Below are 16,937 nucleotides of genomic sequence, written 5' to 3' on the forward strand. Positions count from 1 at the left end.
TACTGGGGTCCAAAACTATAATATACAAGCTATACATTCTTGATTCTCGGTAAATAAAAGTGAAAAGTTTTTTTTTCTTACATTTTGGTCTCTTCCACCAAAACCGCCGTAATAATGGACGACGTGGAAGCCGAGGAGCAGTTCCTGGCGGATCTGCCGCCCTCCGGAGGCTCAAGCGCGGCCGCGGCGGGCTCCGCGCAGCCCACGCCGTCAGGCGCAGCCGCCGGCGGGTCGCAGGAGCGCCGCGCGCAGGTGGGCGCCAGTCCGTACGTGGCGCCCTTCACACCCAGCGGGTCCCCTCCGCGGCCCAAGACACCGTCCACCGCCTCGGGGGCGGGGCGCGCGCGAGCCGCCAAGCCGCAGCTGGTGCCCGTGGGCCGCGCGGCCGCCGCCGCCTTCGGCCAGGGCCCGGCGCTGCCCCGCGACGACGTGGTGAAGCACCTGCCGCCCAAGCTGCTGGAGACGCTCGTGGACGTCGTGCGCACGCTGGACCAGCTCTCGGACGGCGTGGCGGACTTCCGGCCGGACCAGCTGGGCTTCCTCAGCGACAAGGCCGCGCACTACGTGGAGCTGCTCAAGGCGGCGGACGCGGCGGCGGCCGAGTTCCACGCCGACATTCCGCTGGAAGTGCTCAAGTACGTGGTCGTAGCGGAGTAGTGGGGTGCAAAGGGACTGATGCTGGTGTTGTGGCTTGTGACTGTAGGATGATGGACGCGGAGGACGGATCGAACCCGGAGCTGTTCACCAAGAAGCAGCTGGAGAAGTGCCGGGACGAGAGCGAGCAGGCGGCCGCCAAGGTCGAGACGCTCGAGATGCTCAAGGACGCGCTGCAGGCAGGGCTACAGGAGGAGATCAAGTGATCTATCTGCTACACTAACCTATCTACTGCCAGCAGTTGGGGGCATTGAACCTTTTGTTGCTGCTGTGTGTGTATCTGTCCAGCACTCGACACGAATTGTTGACATTGGCTTCTTTTGTGACAGCTTCATCTCCTCTCTCTCTCTCTGCTTGGATTTTTTCCTTCTCGTGTGCTCTGGTTCATTGCACATACGCCTCTCTGTTACACGCCAGCAGACATGGTTGCTCTATCTAGCCTCCGAAGTTGAAGTGGAAGGTGCGTGCACCCTGCTGGAAGAAGTGGGCGTTGCTGAAGGGGTTGCCGCGGTGCTGCTGTTGCTGCTGCGGGTTACCTGAGACGTCCTCGCCGCGGTCGTACATTGCGCGCGTCTCCTCGTTCGACAGGATCTCGTAGGCCTCGGCGATATCGTGGAAGCGCTTCTCCACCGCCTCGCGCTCTGCTTCATCCTTGTCCGTGTGCTTGTCCGGGTGCCATTCCAGGGCCTGTTTTCGGTACGCCTTCTTGATCTCCTTGGCCTCCGAGTTGCGTGCCACGCCCAGGATCTTGTAGTAGTTCTTGGTCTTGCTCTGCTTGAGGGCAGCTTCGGCCTGAGCCACCTTCTCCTTAAAGTCGCGACTAGAGTCGTCCAGCTCGTGAGCTCGCTTGGCTGACCGTACAGCATCTTCGTACAGCTCGAGCCCAATCTGCGCCTCGCTCAGCTTGGCGAATGCCTGAGCGAAGTTATCGTCGATATTCACAGCCTTCTCACAAGCGTCACGAGCCTCCGAGAAGTGCTTCAGATGCAGCTCGCTCGTACACAGCTGCAGGTAGAAGTCTTTGTTCATGACCGCGTGGTCCGGGTCCACCTCCAATGCCGCCTGCCAGTCTTCCACGGCTTCAGCATGTGCGCCACGCTGCATCGCCTCCTCCGCTCGGCTCACGTACTTCAGCACCTTCTTCAGTCTCCTGTACAGCGTCTTGATGCCCTTGTGCTCAGGATCCGAGTGCAGACCCTGTCGGTAGTGCGACTGCGCCGCCTCCAGCGACTGCTTGTCTCCGAGCGAGTACAGCACCTCGCCACGCATCTGCAGCGCGATCAGGTTCGACGGTTCCAGCTTGAGGATCGTGCCGAGGTCAGCAATGGCATCGTACGGGTTCTGCAGCGACACGCTCAGCTGCGCGCGCTCCAGCAGCAGCGGAACGCTCGAGATGGCCGAGCCTTCCAGCACCTGGGTCAAGTACGTGTACGCCGACTGGTAGTCTCCGCGGCTGTGAGCACGCTCCGCTTCGTCGATGTAAGCCGCGCACTCCCTGCTCTTGTCCAGCTGCTCAGCACCCGCCGTATCCTTCGGATACAACCTAAAAAAAATTAAAAGTGTCAGCAGCTACGTAAAAAAATACTCTGCAGCGTGTGCAGCTTACTCGACGAGGTTCTGGAAGTCCTGCGAGGCCTCAGCACACTGTCCCAGCATCATGAGCAGCTTGCCGCGCTGCAGCATGCCCTGCTTGTACTTGGGGTTCACGTCCAGCGACGACGACAGGTCCGTCAGCGCGTGCGAGTACTTGCGCTCGCTCAGGTACGCGCGGAAGCGCTTGTAGAAGTTGCGCTCGTTCTTGGGCTCCAGCTCAATGAGCTTGGACAGCAGCGAGATGGCCTGCAAACACGCAAAGAGCACAAATATTAGCCTAATTCTGCCCTAAAGAGCAGAATTCTGCTGGTATCCGCACCGTCTTCATGTCTCCGCCGGCGAACGCATTGTCCGCCGCCACGCGCACCTTGGCCACGTTGTCCTGACCCGCCTCCGCGTGCTGAATTGCAGAATTTAGATCATTATTTAGCGTTTGGTGCAGGAATTGCAGATATCTCGACGTGTAGATCGAGTTAAACAGCGCGAGGAGCCGCGTTGGATGCGCGCGCAATGGTCACGTACGTTGACGGCGCAGAGCACGCAGATGACGGTCGCTACGAGCCCCACGACGCGCATGACTCCTTGGTTATCCTCCGGCTCGGCTTTCGACGCGTTGAAATCCTAAAGTGGCTGCAGTCCACTTGAGGTTTGTATGTGACTAATTTCGGTATTATTTTCGGATCAGCTTCCACGTGTATGAGAGTGTGCAGCCCGCGGTAAGGTAAACGGCCTTACTTAAGTATACAACCGGTCTGCAGCGCAACAGGCATTAATAATTGCAAAGTGTAGTAGCGCAACAGGTAAATTGCAAAGTGTATTTGCAAGTGATCCTAGTGTCATGAAGACCAAAAAAATGTATCTTCTCGAGTACTGAAAGCTTAGATCGCAGGCAGAATTGCGTTCGTGAATCGGTCGCGGTCGTGAGGACGAGTAATGCCAACGTTGGGGCCTGCTGGGATGATTCCGAACGGGTTCAAGTGGGTGTGTGATCCGTAGTAGTGGATCTTGATGTGCTGCATATTCACGGTCTTCGCCATGCGAGGCAACTGGTAGATGTCCCGGGCGTACTGCTCATTCACAAGAGGTTCCAGTTAGTCAATAGTATAGTCGACGTGTACAATATCAAGAGTGAGGTACGTACGTTGCTGAGGTTCGGATACTGTTCGATGAGCTTCTTGTTGGCTTTGAAGTGCACGGCGTACACCTCGTCGAAGCGGACGAGCGTCGGGAACAACTTGAGGTCAGCTTCCGTGAACCGGTCGCCGACGAGGTAGCGGTGCTCCGACAAAATCTTCTCGGCGCGGTCCAGACCGGCGAAAACGTTGGCGACGGCGGCGTCGTAGAGCTCCTGCGTGCCAGCGAACCCGCACTTGTAGACGCCGTGGCTGACGTCGTTGTAGATCCAGTCGTTGACCTCGTCGATCTCCGAACGGAACTCCTCAGGGTACAGGTCTAGCTTGGAAGGCACCAGGTCATTGAACGCGCTGTTGAACATACGCACGATGTCCGCGGAGTCGTTGGAGACGATAGTGTTGTTCTTCTTGTCCCAGAGCAAAGGCACCGAGTAGGCCGTTTTCTCCGAAGTGCACTTCTCGTACAGGTCCCGAACGAAGCGCGCATTGTTGACCGTGTCGGGGGTGCAGTCCTTGGACGAGTAAGTCCCGAAACCCGTTGGTCCAGTGAGAGAAGGAGTAGTCGCAGGGTCCACAAAAGTCCACCCAGAGTGCGTGTCCTCTTCGTCGTCCGGCCGCGTTCGCTGCATCAACGGGTGAACCACAGAGAGCCCAACGATGTCGTCCAAGCCTTTCAGGTACAGAGCGCTCAGACAGCGAGACGCCTATGGGCACGCGTATGAGATGTACAGGTGATACCGGTCTTTCTCTTCAAGGAGGCAACACAAAAAGATCAATATATGTGTGTGATGGTCTACTGCAAATTCTGTGCAACTTACCAGCAGGAAATGCGGCGTTGCTGCTGCGCTCGATGAAGTTGCGGAATTTGCTCGCAGGCTTGTTCTGCGCCTTTGCCGTTTTGAAAACAAAGCCCTTGACCGACATGGCTTTTGTTTGTGGCTTGAGAGGTCTTGGCAATGTTGCTTGGAGGTAGATTGCGAAATGCAGAATGATCCTTCCGTTGCGACTTGCTCCACTTCCACCATCCCACTACGGAATACTTCATCCGGTAGTTTTTGCATCAGAAATAGCGATGTGGTAAACATTTACGGGCGCATCATCGACCAGTACTCGACCAGTACTCGTCCGTGCCGTTGGGCTTGTATTTTGCCTATTTTCGCTCGTGGTCATCACGTTGAGGCAAGAACTGGATTACGACGTATTACACAACGTAAACCAAGAAGTTAGGGAGAACAGCTTGCAACAAACAAACACAATGAGTTCCTTGATGCATAAGTTTCGTTGATATAAGACCGGTCAAGGTACAATACCCGGAACTTGCTGCTGGCACCACATTCAGCTATCGGCAGCAATCCTGTTCCCAATTCACGAAACCGGCAGTCCCCTTCGTGTGACCATGAGCTTAAAAACTCGGGAGAGCAGCATTCTTGAAGCGGTTCCGGTCGTGTGGGCGCGTGAAATCGACGCCAGGCCCCGCAGGAACGATACCGAACGGATTCAAGTGGGTGTGGGACGCGTAGTAGTGCAGTTTGATCTGCTGGATATCAACACTCTTGGTGATCGGCGGCATTTGGTAGATTTCGCGGACGTACTGAGCAAATACAAACAGAGAGTTAGCACCTCGACTCGACTCAACCAATAAAATCAATAAGCCACGCACGTTGTTGAGGTTTGGATACTGCTCGATAAGTTTCTTGTTGGCCTTGAAGTGCACCGCGTACACCTCGTCGAAGCGGATGAGCGTCGTAAAGAGGCGCAAGTCGGCTTCTGTGAACCGATCTCCGACCAGAAAGCGGTGAGCAGCCAGGATCTCCTCCGCGCGATCCAGACCATCGAACAACTTCGTCACCGCCTCATCGTACGCGTCCTGTGACGCAGCAAATCCGCACTTGTAGACTCCATTGCTGACGTCGTTGTACACCCACTCGTTGAGGTGGTCGATCTCGGATCGGAGCTCTTCCGGGTACAAATCCAGCTTGGACGGCACCAAGTCCTCGAACTCACTGTTGAACATGCGCACGATATCCGCCGACTCATTCGACACGATCGTCTTCGCCTTCTTGTCCCACAACAGCGGCACCGTGTAGCGTGTCGGCTCAGAAGCGCACAAGTCGTAGAGGTCACGGACGAACTTTGCGTTGTTCACGGTGTCGGGGATGCAGCCCTTGGACGAGTACGCGCCAAGCCCCGACGGTCCCTTCAACGCCAGCGTTGTAGCGGGGTCGGCAAAGGCCCAGCCACAGTGCGAGTCGTTGTCGTCAATCGGTCGAGTGCGTTGGAACACTGGGTGCACCACCGACAATCCGATGATACCATCCAAACCCTTGAGGTACAAGGCTCCGAGACAGCGCGAGGCCCACGGACACGCCAGTGAGACGTACAGGTGATAGCGGTGCTGCTCTAAAAGATACTCAATCCACAGAGGCATCGCATTAATCGGTCGTGCGAGAGTCTCACATAACGGACGGATATGAAATTTTGTTGAGGAAGGATCGTTTGATAGGAAGGAAGTTAGTAAGTAAGCTAACCAGCGGGGAAGACGGCGCTGCTGTTGCGCTCGACCCAGCTGCGGAACCTCGAGGCCTCGCGCTGGAACGCGCCCTTGCTGGACGTCGCCACGAAAGCCTTGGTGGTCATCGGGGGTCACCTAAGGGGGGCGAAGGGTCTCTTGGAATCTGTGCCGTCAACGGGAATAAACAACGTTGCTTGTTGCATCTAATTGGTTAAAAAAAACACTTGAAGCTTATCCGTGTTGCAGTTGCAGGGGTATTGTGGTCAATGAATTCGTGGCTCGAGGTGTTACATGACGGCGGATCAATTGATGCATTTTAGATTCTTACCCCCCCCCCCCGTCCAAAAGATACTTTTTGAGCCTTAGGAGAAACGGTTGGCTGTCGATCACTGAAGTCTGCTTCGTCGCATTCTTGCGCTAGGGGGGCAGCATGACGTTTTGAGTCAAGTGTCGCCGTGCTTGAAGTTGTCGCGCGTGCGCCAGACGACTCTTTGGCCCCGGCGTGCGGGCGTCACCGCGAGCAACATGTTCCCCCCCTCGTTCCGTGCTGGCCTCCGGTGCTCGACTAGCAGTCTGGTGGGTTCTTTTGCTTGCGATATCCACGATTTCGTTCCAAGAAGCGAGAAACGATGGCCATCTATGACGAAAGGGGACGGGGTGAGACCTCGTTGGGTGCAGCTAAGGTTGAGCACGGTCCGACCATCAACAAACAAGGCGAGGGGCTTGGTACCGAGGGCCACCTACGCCACTGTCTGTGAGGCCCTCGTAACTCCAAACGCTGGAGAGCACGGCACAGCAGCGCGCCTAGAAGAATAAGAGCGGTGGGGGGACCCACGGACCGAGGGCGGACCATCCGTACTAATGCTGCAAAGATTTTCTCGTCCACAGCGGTTGCATCGTCACTCACTTCAACTTCGTATGATATGAATGATGTAGCCATGTTGGGCGTACCCCTTCGCTGGTCGTTTCAAAACGACTATGACGTGGTTCCGCCGCTGAACGCAGAACTACCGAGCAAGCTGCTTCCTTCCGGGCATTTTGCTCGACTGACGTAGCATACCTGCACTTGCCCCGCACTTGCCCCTTGCAGCGCCAATGAGCGCGCGCGCGAGTTTCAGTGGCTGGTCAAACATGCCAGGGCGAGGCTGGATTCTCCGCGCCTTTCGCGACGTCCTCGGCGGTTGAGAGAACTGATCTCCCCACAATCGTTAGCCTCGCCACGGACAGATCAGCGCCAAGGGGCCACCACCACCGTAGCGGCTTTCCTGTGCTGGCCATAAGCACCAAACGGCGCCGTTGCTCGCTCCACTTGCACCATGCGACAGCCTTCACGGGGCTCGGAGAGTGGCGTTGATAAAGCGCAACGCTGGGGGCCGTTGCAAACCTCCACACTGTTTGCAGGACTATCTTGAGCCAAGCCCCAGCCTCGGCACGTTGGGGGGCAGCGTTTCAGCTTCAAAGGACACAGGCTCGCCTCAGAACTCCACCGCCAACGCCAACACCTCATTCGAGATTTGACCTTGCACGCCGCAGGTTGTGTACACTCATCGCAGCAACAGGCCCAACAGGAAGGTCGGTCACGCGCGACGCGATGCATATCCACCACCACAAGTCATCGAAATCCCCAGAGTTCAAGAACCCATTCGCTCCACTGCAGCTAGCAGCGGAAGATGAAGCGCAACTCGAGGCCGTTGCTCGGATCTTCGTGCAGAACACCGTTGTCCAGTACGAGAAGTTCATCGAGCAGGACCGTCGAAAGGTAGACGGCAACCACTGGAAGTGCATCAAGCACGAGCGCGACCTGCGCGTGTTCCTCCAGCGCCGACGGAAGGACGTGGAGCGCCGCATGCGCCGCCACATGCGACTGCGTAGCTTCCGATATCGCAGTTCCGAAACAGCCGAGTTCTCCGACGCCGACACGTACACGCCCAGCATCGGCAGTCGTGACAGCAGTTGCAGCAGCGTCTCAAGCTTCTTCAGCCGCCGAACAGGCAGCTTTACGAGTAACTACAGCAGCACCAACAGCTCCGATAGCAGGTCCACCACGATCAGCAGCAACAACAGCTCCGACATTGCCGCGGGAGCCACGACGCTGATGGGCGTCGAGTTGCCGGTTCTTCAGCTCGTGGGGTCCGTCCCAGGCTCACTGGACGACGCGATGTTCGGCGCGATTGGAGCTTCCGCGGACGCGATGCGCGTCAAGAGCGCATACGAACGCGAAAACATCACGGACGGCGCAGTGCTGGCCACGATCACCACACCAACAACCGCGGATCCGTTCCGGTCGTTGACGATCAAGTGGGTCGAGCAGGAAGGCCCGACAATCGACCACCTCCGGTACCACCCGCTGCACTACCCCGTGACGCTCCCAGGCGCAAGCACACGAGAGGATCTAATCTTCTTGGAAGCTACGGGGACCACGACGCTGGCTAATGGAGACCGTATCGGTTTCCAGCTGCGTCACTCGGTGCACTTCCCTCAGACGCACATCCGCCACAACGTCCGTCGAGGAAACATGTCGACATGCACACTCTTCCGTGACGGTGACGCCACCACCATCGACGCTGCTGAAGGTCCGTGCCGCGGATCAGTTGAGGTGTTCGCCCGTGCTTGTCTGAGCGGCGGAAACGCAGCAGTCCGATCCACCACTCAATCTATGGCTGCAACGGGGAACGTTGTGCTCTGCGGCCGTATGAAGAAGCTCGCGTGGATGCTATCGCAGCGCCAGCCACCCGTCCAGCAGTTGATGGGGTACGTCGCTCAGCAGACCAGCTTGGCGGGTCTTACCCGATCGCTCCCTTCACAGAAGGCTCGACACGGGTCTCTCACCGTGACGGTCTCCGCTGCGGCCGCTGCTGCTGGGTCAGCAACCGACAGCAAGCTGTGCGTCACCTGCAAGAAGCGCGGTCCGTGGTTCAGCGCCCACGGGAACAAGAAGAAGCCGGCGACCACGTGCCAGTTGTGCTGGCGGTATGTGTGCTCGTCCTGCCGCCTGAAGAAGACCGTCATCAGCTGCGTGACCGACCCGCGTCGCGACGATCGTCTCACCACTCACGTGATCCAGCGGGAGGTGACACTCTGCAACGTGTGCGTGCACCAGTCCATGGTCGCCACCAGCGCCCGCGACGTCGCGCGCGAGGAGATCGAGGCCGACCCCAAGCGCTGGCGGTTCCCGTCGCCCATGCACAACCGCGAGCGATCCTCGGACGGATACCTGCAGGCCCACCTGCTGGCCCAATTGGCCGCCTCTTCTCGCGGCACCAGCGCGCTCCGACCCGTGGCCTCCGCTCTGTCGATGCGCTCCGAGTTGGCTGTGAACGAACTTTTCCAGCGTTGCGCATGACCCACCAGCATGAACGCAAGCAAAGTATACAATATTGTCGTGGATTGGCGTCTCGGAGGGCCGAAGTGAAGGCCCTTCGACCGTGATGGCGCCATCCACTTGCCCCCTTAACCAACCCAACCTTGTAGTTACGAAGTAGAAGTAACAACCATTGAAAATGATCAAGTAAGTACGTACGCACGTAAGTAAGTCTCTCCTCGAGCAGCTTCAACTGCCCTCTTCAAATCCTCCGAATGTCGACTACCTAGTAGTCTTAGATGATCTGGCCACTCCACGTGCGCCAACGTAAGTACAGGATGCGAAGAGTACTCATAGTAGACGAGGTCAGAGCAGGAGCTGGCTTACAACGTTGGACATGGATACCTCCTCTCACGCAAGGCCAACCAGAGCGCACGCGAGGAGCACCGGCTCATTATCAAACATGCTTCCCGGTAGCCATTTCAAGGGATGTTAAACATGACGCCCACTGTCGCAGACTCCAGTCCAACTCGCGCATCAATTGGCAAAAAGTCGTCGCCGTGCCATGGCCTTCCAGCTGCTCGAGGCCGACGACGACGAGACCTTCTCGGAGGTGCTGGCGCTACTGGACGAGTACAACGCCGCCTTCGCAGAGCCCCCGGGCCCGCACGCGCACCGAGCCAAGAAGCACGGCGCCTGCTCCGCGCGCGTGCTGGAGAGCGCAGCGTGGGCGGCCTTCGAGGCGGCGCACCCCATCACCAAGACCACGAGCAAGCACCGCAACGGCGCGCGCGAGATGCGGCGGCGCGAGGTCCAGTTCCTGCGCACGTGCGTCAAGGGCCTGGAGACGCAGCTCAGCGCCGTCAAGGAGGCGGCGGAGCAGCGCGCGCAGCTGCGCGACGCCACGGCGGGCCTGGGCAGCGGCTCCACGGCGCTCACCAGCGTCTGGAAGGACCTGGCCACGCGCCAGCTGGACCAGCGCCTGGCCTCGGAGCGCGAGAACAGCCGCCTCAAGTGCGCGCTCGAGGACCAGAAGAAGCTGCGCGAGATGCTGCAGCGCGCGCTCAACACGCGCGTGGCTCGGAGGGTGGGAAATACCTTTTTTACATTTTTTAAGCCTTTTTACTAATATTTTATAATATTTCTGTGCTACAGGTGATGGAGACGAACGTGACACAGGAGAAGAGGACGAGAAGAGTGCATGGCGTGCCGTTGGAGTTGTCGGATCAAGATATTTTCCAGGAGTTGGAGATTGGGGTGGACGAGGTGTACCAAGAAGCGGCGAGGGTGTTCTACCGAGTGGACGCTGGGGAGGGCCAGTGTATTGGCGTGTTTGGAGATAAAACGCTGCCCTTTGATCTGCATACGACGGCCGACGCGGCGTGGAAGTGTCTGGCGCACACGTTCCACCACGACAAGTACAGCTTCTCGTACAGTCGAGAGAGGCGGTTAGATGGCACCGGCGAGGTGGTGCACGACGACTCGGTCGGGGAGAGCTTCGGCGTGGAGATCAACGCGCCCGAGAGGATGGCGGACTTCCAGATCAAACAGGTCTTTCGACGATATGTGGAGGCGGACAGGATTGTGCTGGCCTGGAGGTCGTACATTGACCCGGCGGAGTTTCAGGGCAAGAAGTTGCAGGGCTTCCGCTTCATTGAGAAAGGGTCGATGGTCATTCGACAGCCGCCTACGAAGCCCCACACGCTCACGAGCGACTTTACAAAGCTACGTATCTGGCACGTCATTACCCCAGAAACGCTGGCTAGCACGTCAGACACCAGTCCGCAGTTTGTGCAGGACCTGACAGATTTTGTATTGGGCGGATCATCCTCGGCAAGCACCGTGCAGATGATCGAAAATATGCTGATTGAGCAGTCTAGAGGGAACGACACACACTTTTCAGTGTGACGCGTACAGTACTGTTGACAATTCTCCATGTATTGTGTTAATTGTGGCCAAGAATTTCATCATGTAAACTGCTGTGGGAATTGATCGCGTAATGTCCGATCCATAAAGTCGAGCGCTCGACTCGGGAGGCAGCCACGAAGCACGAGCTCCGTCATGTCCTGGACGAGCTTCTTCCGGTCGCCCTCGGCAGCAATATCATTGATGTCTCCGGTGATCGTTTGCCATGTGTGGACGATGGAGGCGGGTTGGTTCGACCCGAGCGATTGCTGCTTATACGGCTGCACGACGAGCGCGCCCTTCTCCTCGAATTGAACTCCATCGATATTCTCGCCCTTGAAGATATCCGGAGTAAGGATCGCTCGCCAAGCGACCATAACGCGCCGCAACCTCGTAGCGACGAACGATTTGCTTCACCTTGAAGTTGAAGAGATGCTCCTCGCCAAAACTTTCGACGATGGTATCGTCACGTACAATCCCAAAAGGCTACACGAAGTGTCAGTACCATATTCACACAACACCTAAGAAGCTTTAACTAGACTGTACCTGAGTAGTTTCCGTGTGGTAGTAGTATCGCGTCGTTGGCCGCCGAAATGAGTGCGCAAAGTACTGCCAGGCTGCATCCCCCGTCAATTCCACGCTGTACGGGAACACTCTGTCCGCGAACAACCGCGGGTGGGCGTTCTTCGCGTTAGGGAACAGCGTCACGTCCGTAATTGTTCCAGGAACTGTGAGCGAGAACACTCGGAGCACTTGCCGGTGCACAAAGTCAATCGTCCCAGCCATGTCTCGAAAGAGCGCGCTGTCGTTGATACCCATTGGCACGGGATACTGACGTTTGCAAGGAAAAGGGTCTGGCAGTCGCTCAATTGTCTGTTCACCATGTCAAAACGACGTCATCAGCAAGATAAAAAATTCTAAAACATATAAAAATCGGTAACCTATCGTTGTGGTCAGATACAGAAAGGACCTGATCTGTGGTCGGGTTTCATGCATTCTAGGCATTCTGGGGGTTGTACCCCCCAGACCCCCGCATAAAGAAAACTAACTCCGAGTTGCGGCAACGTGTCCGCTCGCCGGAATGCTCGGCGCTGGGCCCTGCTTCGCGCGGGTCGCAACCGCTCGCTTCCGCTAGAACATGTGTTTTCCTCTGACCAAAAGCATACAAAAACTCATATAAAATACCAGGTCCGTTCTGTATACGACCCATTTGAGATTCTTCCTAAAAAATCAAATGATAAACTCGTACCTCGACGTTGCTCTGCCTACTAGGCAGTGCCTAGTGTGGAGATGTTGCGCGTCGTGATTTCGTTGTGCTCTTGAATGAGCTGGCGTAGTCGTCGGTTCTCCTCTTCCGAGCTCATCCGAGTTTGGCGCTGGTGCATGGCCATCTTCTTCCACAGCTCCATCGTCTGCTGCTTCCCCACCGTCATGGCGTTCGGGTCGGTGTTCTCTATCTCAAGCCGCAGCATCTTGAGACGCTTCTCCAGTAGCGGGACCTGCGCGCGCAACTCCTGGAGCTCCTTGGATTGCGCCTCCCGAGCGCGGTTGGGATTGTAGTTCCGCTTCTTTGTCATCTTGGGAGAGGTCTTCTTCACGGCCGCCGCCTCCTTAGCTCGGGCCTTGTTGACACTACCGCATTCGTCCAGTAGGGACATCGCGGCCTCCAGCACTTGGTCGTCCTCCACGAGCTCCATCTCTTCCTCTTCACTCTTGGGACAGGCTATTCTGGAAATGACCAACCAAACAGTGTGGGACCCACCAAACTTCATACTCTGACCCAGCTATGACTCATCCTCGGTGATAGTGTGCCTCTAATACAATAATTGTGTTATCTTTTTTTTCTTAGCTACTAGTATGTTGTTGGCCCGATGACCACTCGCTTTCGATAAGGTTTTCTTAGCATTTAATTTTAATTAGATGCTAAGAAAACCTTATCGAATTCTCTTAGGTATTTATCAAAAATAGGTGCCAACTGCTGTTGGTCTGTTGCCATTCAGGAGTGCGTATGCACGTCGAGACGGCGTCTTCGAAGGTTCATGCTGACCAAAATGCGTCATCGTTGCCCATTGAAGCGACTCGACGCCTTTCCAGTCCGATGATCGTCGGCCTGCATGGCGGAGGAGTAATGATCAGCTCTCGAGAGCAATCAAACCGCATCAAAGCTGCGAGTAGTTTGTTTCCCGACGAGGAGCATTCGTACGAGCCCCGAAGACACGTTCGCTTCGCCGCTCTCAGTCGAAATGCGCTGCCGTATGCTGAACCTGTTTGTCGCCAACGAAAACCAAGAAAATCTCCTCCGAAACGCAAGATTGTACCACCTCCGCAGCCAGATTCTACTAAGGTTAACTTTCCTATTTCTCCAACAGTCCAAGCGCTACGAAAGAAGAACGTCCGTAAGTCACCGAAGAAGACAAATGAAGAGAGAGCCAAGTACCAAACTGTTGTGCGTGAAGCATACAGTGAAGATCCGGATGCGCGCGAATTATGGGGATTTTCCATGCGGTACTCCCCGAAGAAGCAATTAGAAGCTCAATGGCGCGCGACCGAAGAGCACAAGCAGCGAGCTTTACTCGAGAAACAGGAAGAAGTTACGCGTCAGAATGAAGTCGCTCTTCGAACCGAGAAAGCTGCGATTTCCGGGGAAGTTGACTACGCAGAGTACTTATATCTGGCCAGCTTGTACGGCCCGCTCGACGCTTTACTCTACTGCTGCTGCCCTCCTGGAACTCATGGTCGTATCTATCGACTGCTCGTGGACGTTAGCGCTCGTCGACTGCAACGTTGGGCTCCTAAACGAGTGGCCGCGTTGCGACAATATTGGATTGCTTATTTGGCTCGTGAAGTGAGCTCGAACAGTGTTGCAGAAGGTCTGGAGTCGATAGTACACAGCTTCCACCAGCAACGCCAAGCCACCGCGTTGTTCCAGCGTCTTCAGCTGCTTCGTGTAGCAATCGCCCTCCACGCCTGGCGTCGTTACACTGTGCGAATGTATCATCTTCGTGAGAAAATGCGTTTAGCCTTGGCGAAAGACCTCGAAACACGCTTCTATCAATGGCGAGAGAACGTGGAGGCGCAAAAATTATTCCGAAGACAACTCAAGCACATTGCGCGACGGAAGATGCATTCGAACAGTGGCAAGTCTGGCGTACTCAGCACGAAAAAATACGTTGCCACCTCGTACAGCAGTGACTCAAGATGAAACACAAGATCTGGAGCGCGTGGCGTCTATTTGTACGGTGGAATCGAGCCGCTGAAGTGCTACAGAGGTCGTGGAAGTTGTAGGTATGGAAGAAACAACGTGACCGGAGTTCGAGGTCGATCGGGCGGGTATACCGTGGTTGGAAAGCTCGTCAAAGAGTTAAAAAGTTACGAGAAGAAATGGAAATCCACAGCGTGTTATTACGAGTGGTGAATATAGTAGTATGGGAAAATCAATGCGAGTCCTTGGTCAAAATGAGACAAGACCTGTTCGAACGGAATCTCGCTAGAGCTCGAGAAGCAGCTGAGGTTGTTGCCGCTGCTGAGGAGAAGGCTTCGCTGGTGGTCGATGCCGAGTTGTCCAAAGTGCTGCGAAATGATATGCACCGGAAATTGGAGCGTCACCTATCGAGTATCAAGAAGGACGAAATTGCGGTTCCATTACAAGCAGTAAAGAGCAGCAACAGCCTTCGACGTATTGCCACTCAGCGTCTTGTCAATGAGCAGCGAGCTTTGGCGAGACAAGAATCAATCGAGACTTTTCGTATATACAAGAAATCTTCGAGCATAAGTCCGTGTATTATCTGTGAGACATACACCGATTGTGCAGATCTGGACAAGCTTCAGTTTTCAGACCAGCACAAATGCTTGAGCGACAAGGCAATTTTAGGAGATGGAACCGTACGGAGGTTGGCATTTGGGAAGACGCCGCAAGATCTGAACTGGCCAAACTTGAGCAGCGCGAGCTAGGATACACGCAGCAACTGCGTACAAATCGTTGATTTGGCGATCATTGGCTAAAACTTAATAAAACACGAGCATTCTGCGTGACCTCATTCAAGGAAATCAAATGAAGTTCAATACCTAAGTTCAGCGCTCACACTTTTTTCATGAGTCTTACGCTTGCGGGTGCAGAAGCAGAAAATACTGAAGGTACAACTTCGTATGGTCTTGATACGACTTCACAAGCGTCCTGATGTGGTCTGCTTTGAATCCGTTTTGTGCCCACTCGTTGAATTTCGCAGCCTTCAAGGTTTTGTCGCCCAGCATCTCTGTCAATATCTTGCGGCTGAAGTCGTTCGAGGTGGTGGCAAGCGCTCTCGCTTCATTGTTGTACTCGGGAGGAATGAGTGAGAGTTTCCCTCCCCTCAGAAGTCTCGCGTGATTAGTAGAAACCAAGCTTGGTTTCTCATGGCTTGATCGACCCACTCCCATGGCCTTGCCGCAGTTTAAGAATACGAGGACAAATATGGTCGTGAAAGCGTACAGGAAGCGCATACTTGCCAGAGCGTGAAAATTCGGGTCGAGGAGTTGCGGTTGGAGCGGTCCGCATACGCCTTCGCCAGAGAATGGGAAATGAAAGCTGAATCAGGGAATACGGAGCAATGAATTGCTTGGTTGGAGGTAGCCTCCCACAAATTCAACGGTACGACAAGCAGTTTGGATTATGGTTTTGTTTCGAATGTTCATTTTCAAGGGGTCCAAGACGATTTGACGCCAACAGATTCACACTGTCAAACAGAAGTACTGTACCTGAACTTATGTTACCAAGCACACCTTGGGCACTTCGTACGGGACTACCGTACTCGTACCGAGGTGGCTATGGCTACGGACACTGCCTGGGCAGCAGCAAACGCTGGACACAATATATCGCCCACCTTTGATTCGCGTTGGGCAAGTTGAAGATGACTAAAATATCATTTAGAACAGTTCAGATACGTATTTGGAGCGAATCGAGCTATTGGACAGTACAGATAAGTACTAGTAGTATCTCTAAAACGAAATCTGAAGCTTTAACACGTTGGTTGTATTGCATTTTGGGTAGCACCAAGGCTTCCTGACGTGATACTACGGAGGGATATGACCCATCCTCTTCTATCTAGCCACCTTCTCGACAAGTTTTCATTTCTAGCTGATGGTGGTTTCAGGCCTCCTCGATGAAATCTGAAACCATCACCAACAAACCTGAAAACCGTGATTGGATTGATGTTGCGCTCGCTCAACCTTGTGAGAGAGACTACTGAGTGGTAATGGCTTCGTCCATCATCCAGCCTCCGCGCGGCCCCCACTCTCTCACTTTCCAATTCGCCACTCCACCACTAAACCGACCGAGCCCACACCCGAGCTGGCCTCCGCGATCAACATGCACTCCAAGCTCCTCGCCGTGCTCAGCCTGTGCGTCGCCGCCTCCATGCTGCACGTGGCCGACGCCGGTGCCGCTCCTGCAGGCCTCTCGCCGCACCGCCACCTCGGCGCCAACCAGAAAGACTATGGACACCACCCGCGCCGCCACGACCACGACCACGACCACGATCACCGCAAGAAGCACCGCCACCACGATCACGACAAGTACTACCGTCGCCGTCTCGAAGACGCCAAGAAGGCCACCGAGTCCTCGGACTACGACGACGGCAAGGATGACTACGGCAAGGACCGCAAGGACGACTACAGCTACGGCAACGATGACTACGGCCACCATCACAAGGACGTCTACGAGTACAAGGGCTGCGACGACTACGGCTACGGCCACGGCAAGGATTACTATGGCAAGGACTACTACGGAAAGGACTACTACGGCAAGGACTACTACTATGGCAAAAACTACTACGGCAAGGACTACTATGGCAAGGACAACTAC

General features: G+C 55.5%; 10 protein-coding genes across 10 annotated transcripts; 4 read left to right on the top strand and 6 right to left on the bottom strand.

Annotated features, from left to right (window-relative positions):
- Positions 1 to 114: 114 nt before the first annotated feature.
- PHYSODRAFT_252310 (hypothetical protein) lies at positions 115 to 860 on the top strand (the record flags this gene model as incomplete). The annotated part of the gene is made up of 2 exons (XM_009537296.1): positions 115 to 635; positions 704 to 860. 2 exons carry the CDS (start codon positions 115 to 117, stop codon positions 858 to 860), a joined length of 678 nt encoding a protein of 225 aa, XP_009535591.1.
- Positions 861 to 1,089: 229 nt separating this feature from the next.
- On the bottom strand, positions 1,090 to 2,823 carry PHYSODRAFT_525951 (hypothetical protein; the record flags this gene model as incomplete). Its single annotated transcript, XM_009537297.1, has 4 exons — positions 1,090 to 2,197; positions 2,261 to 2,493; positions 2,567 to 2,647; positions 2,770 to 2,823. 4 exons carry the CDS (start codon positions 2,821 to 2,823, stop codon positions 1,090 to 1,092), a joined length of 1,476 nt encoding a protein of 491 aa, XP_009535592.1.
- Positions 2,824 to 3,125: 302 nt separating this feature from the next.
- Positions 3,126 to 4,304, bottom strand: PHYSODRAFT_525331 (hypothetical protein; the record flags this gene model as incomplete). Its single annotated transcript, XM_009537298.1, has 3 exons — positions 3,126 to 3,314; positions 3,389 to 4,067; positions 4,195 to 4,304. The coding sequence occupies 3 exons, from the start codon at positions 4,302 to 4,304 to the stop codon at positions 3,126 to 3,128; spliced, it is 978 nt and encodes a 325-aa protein (XP_009535593.1).
- Positions 4,305 to 4,782: 478 nt separating this feature from the next.
- PHYSODRAFT_525297 (hypothetical protein) lies at positions 4,783 to 6,017 on the bottom strand (the record flags this gene model as incomplete). The annotated part of the gene is made up of 3 exons (XM_009537299.1): positions 4,783 to 4,971; positions 5,041 to 5,780; positions 5,909 to 6,017. The coding sequence occupies 3 exons, from the start codon at positions 6,015 to 6,017 to the stop codon at positions 4,783 to 4,785; spliced, it is 1,038 nt and encodes a 345-aa protein (XP_009535594.1).
- Positions 6,018 to 7,483: 1,466 nt separating this feature from the next.
- On the top strand, positions 7,484 to 9,235 carry PHYSODRAFT_524914 (hypothetical protein; the record flags this gene model as incomplete). Its single annotated transcript, XM_009537300.1, has 1 exon — positions 7,484 to 9,235. The coding sequence occupies one exon, from the start codon at positions 7,484 to 7,486 to the stop codon at positions 9,233 to 9,235; it is 1,752 nt and encodes a 583-aa protein (XP_009535595.1).
- Positions 9,236 to 9,758: 523 nt separating this feature from the next.
- On the top strand, positions 9,759 to 11,101 carry PHYSODRAFT_564770 (hypothetical protein; the record flags this gene model as incomplete). The annotated part of the gene is made up of 3 exons (XM_009537301.1): positions 9,759 to 9,826; positions 9,914 to 10,280; positions 10,349 to 11,101. The coding sequence occupies 3 exons, from the start codon at positions 9,759 to 9,761 to the stop codon at positions 11,099 to 11,101; spliced, it is 1,188 nt and encodes a 395-aa protein (XP_009535596.1).
- A 68-nt stretch (positions 11,102 to 11,169) lies between these two features.
- Positions 11,170 to 11,722, bottom strand: PHYSODRAFT_466284 (hypothetical protein; the record flags this gene model as incomplete). The annotated part of the gene is made up of 4 exons (XM_009537302.1): positions 11,170 to 11,268; positions 11,389 to 11,459; positions 11,500 to 11,584; positions 11,645 to 11,722. Coding segments are annotated over 4 exons (333 nt in total), but the record flags the coding sequence as incomplete, so codon positions are not given.
- Positions 11,723 to 12,366: 644 nt separating this feature from the next.
- Positions 12,367 to 12,795, bottom strand: PHYSODRAFT_339368 (hypothetical protein; the record flags this gene model as incomplete). Its single annotated transcript, XM_009537303.1, has 1 exon — positions 12,367 to 12,795. One exon carries the CDS (start codon positions 12,793 to 12,795, stop codon positions 12,367 to 12,369), a length of 429 nt encoding a protein of 142 aa, XP_009535598.1.
- A 311-nt stretch (positions 12,796 to 13,106) lies between these two features.
- PHYSODRAFT_305794 (hypothetical protein) lies at positions 13,107 to 14,300 on the top strand (the record flags this gene model as incomplete). The annotated part of the gene is made up of 1 exon (XM_009537304.1): positions 13,107 to 14,300. One exon carries the CDS (start codon positions 13,107 to 13,109, stop codon positions 14,298 to 14,300), a length of 1,194 nt encoding a protein of 397 aa, XP_009535599.1.
- Positions 14,301 to 15,196: 896 nt separating this feature from the next.
- PHYSODRAFT_288659 (hypothetical protein) lies at positions 15,197 to 15,577 on the bottom strand (the record flags this gene model as incomplete). The annotated part of the gene is made up of 1 exon (XM_009537305.1): positions 15,197 to 15,577. One exon carries the CDS (start codon positions 15,575 to 15,577, stop codon positions 15,197 to 15,199), a length of 381 nt encoding a protein of 126 aa, XP_009535600.1.
- Positions 15,578 to 16,937: the final 1,360 nt, after the last annotated feature.

Source organism: Phytophthora sojae (genome assembly GCF_000149755.1).
Source record: "Phytophthora sojae unplaced genomic scaffold PHYSOscaffold_10, whole genome shotgun sequence".
Lineage (NCBI taxonomy): Eukaryota > Oomycota > Peronosporomycetes > Peronosporales > Peronosporaceae > Phytophthora > Phytophthora sojae.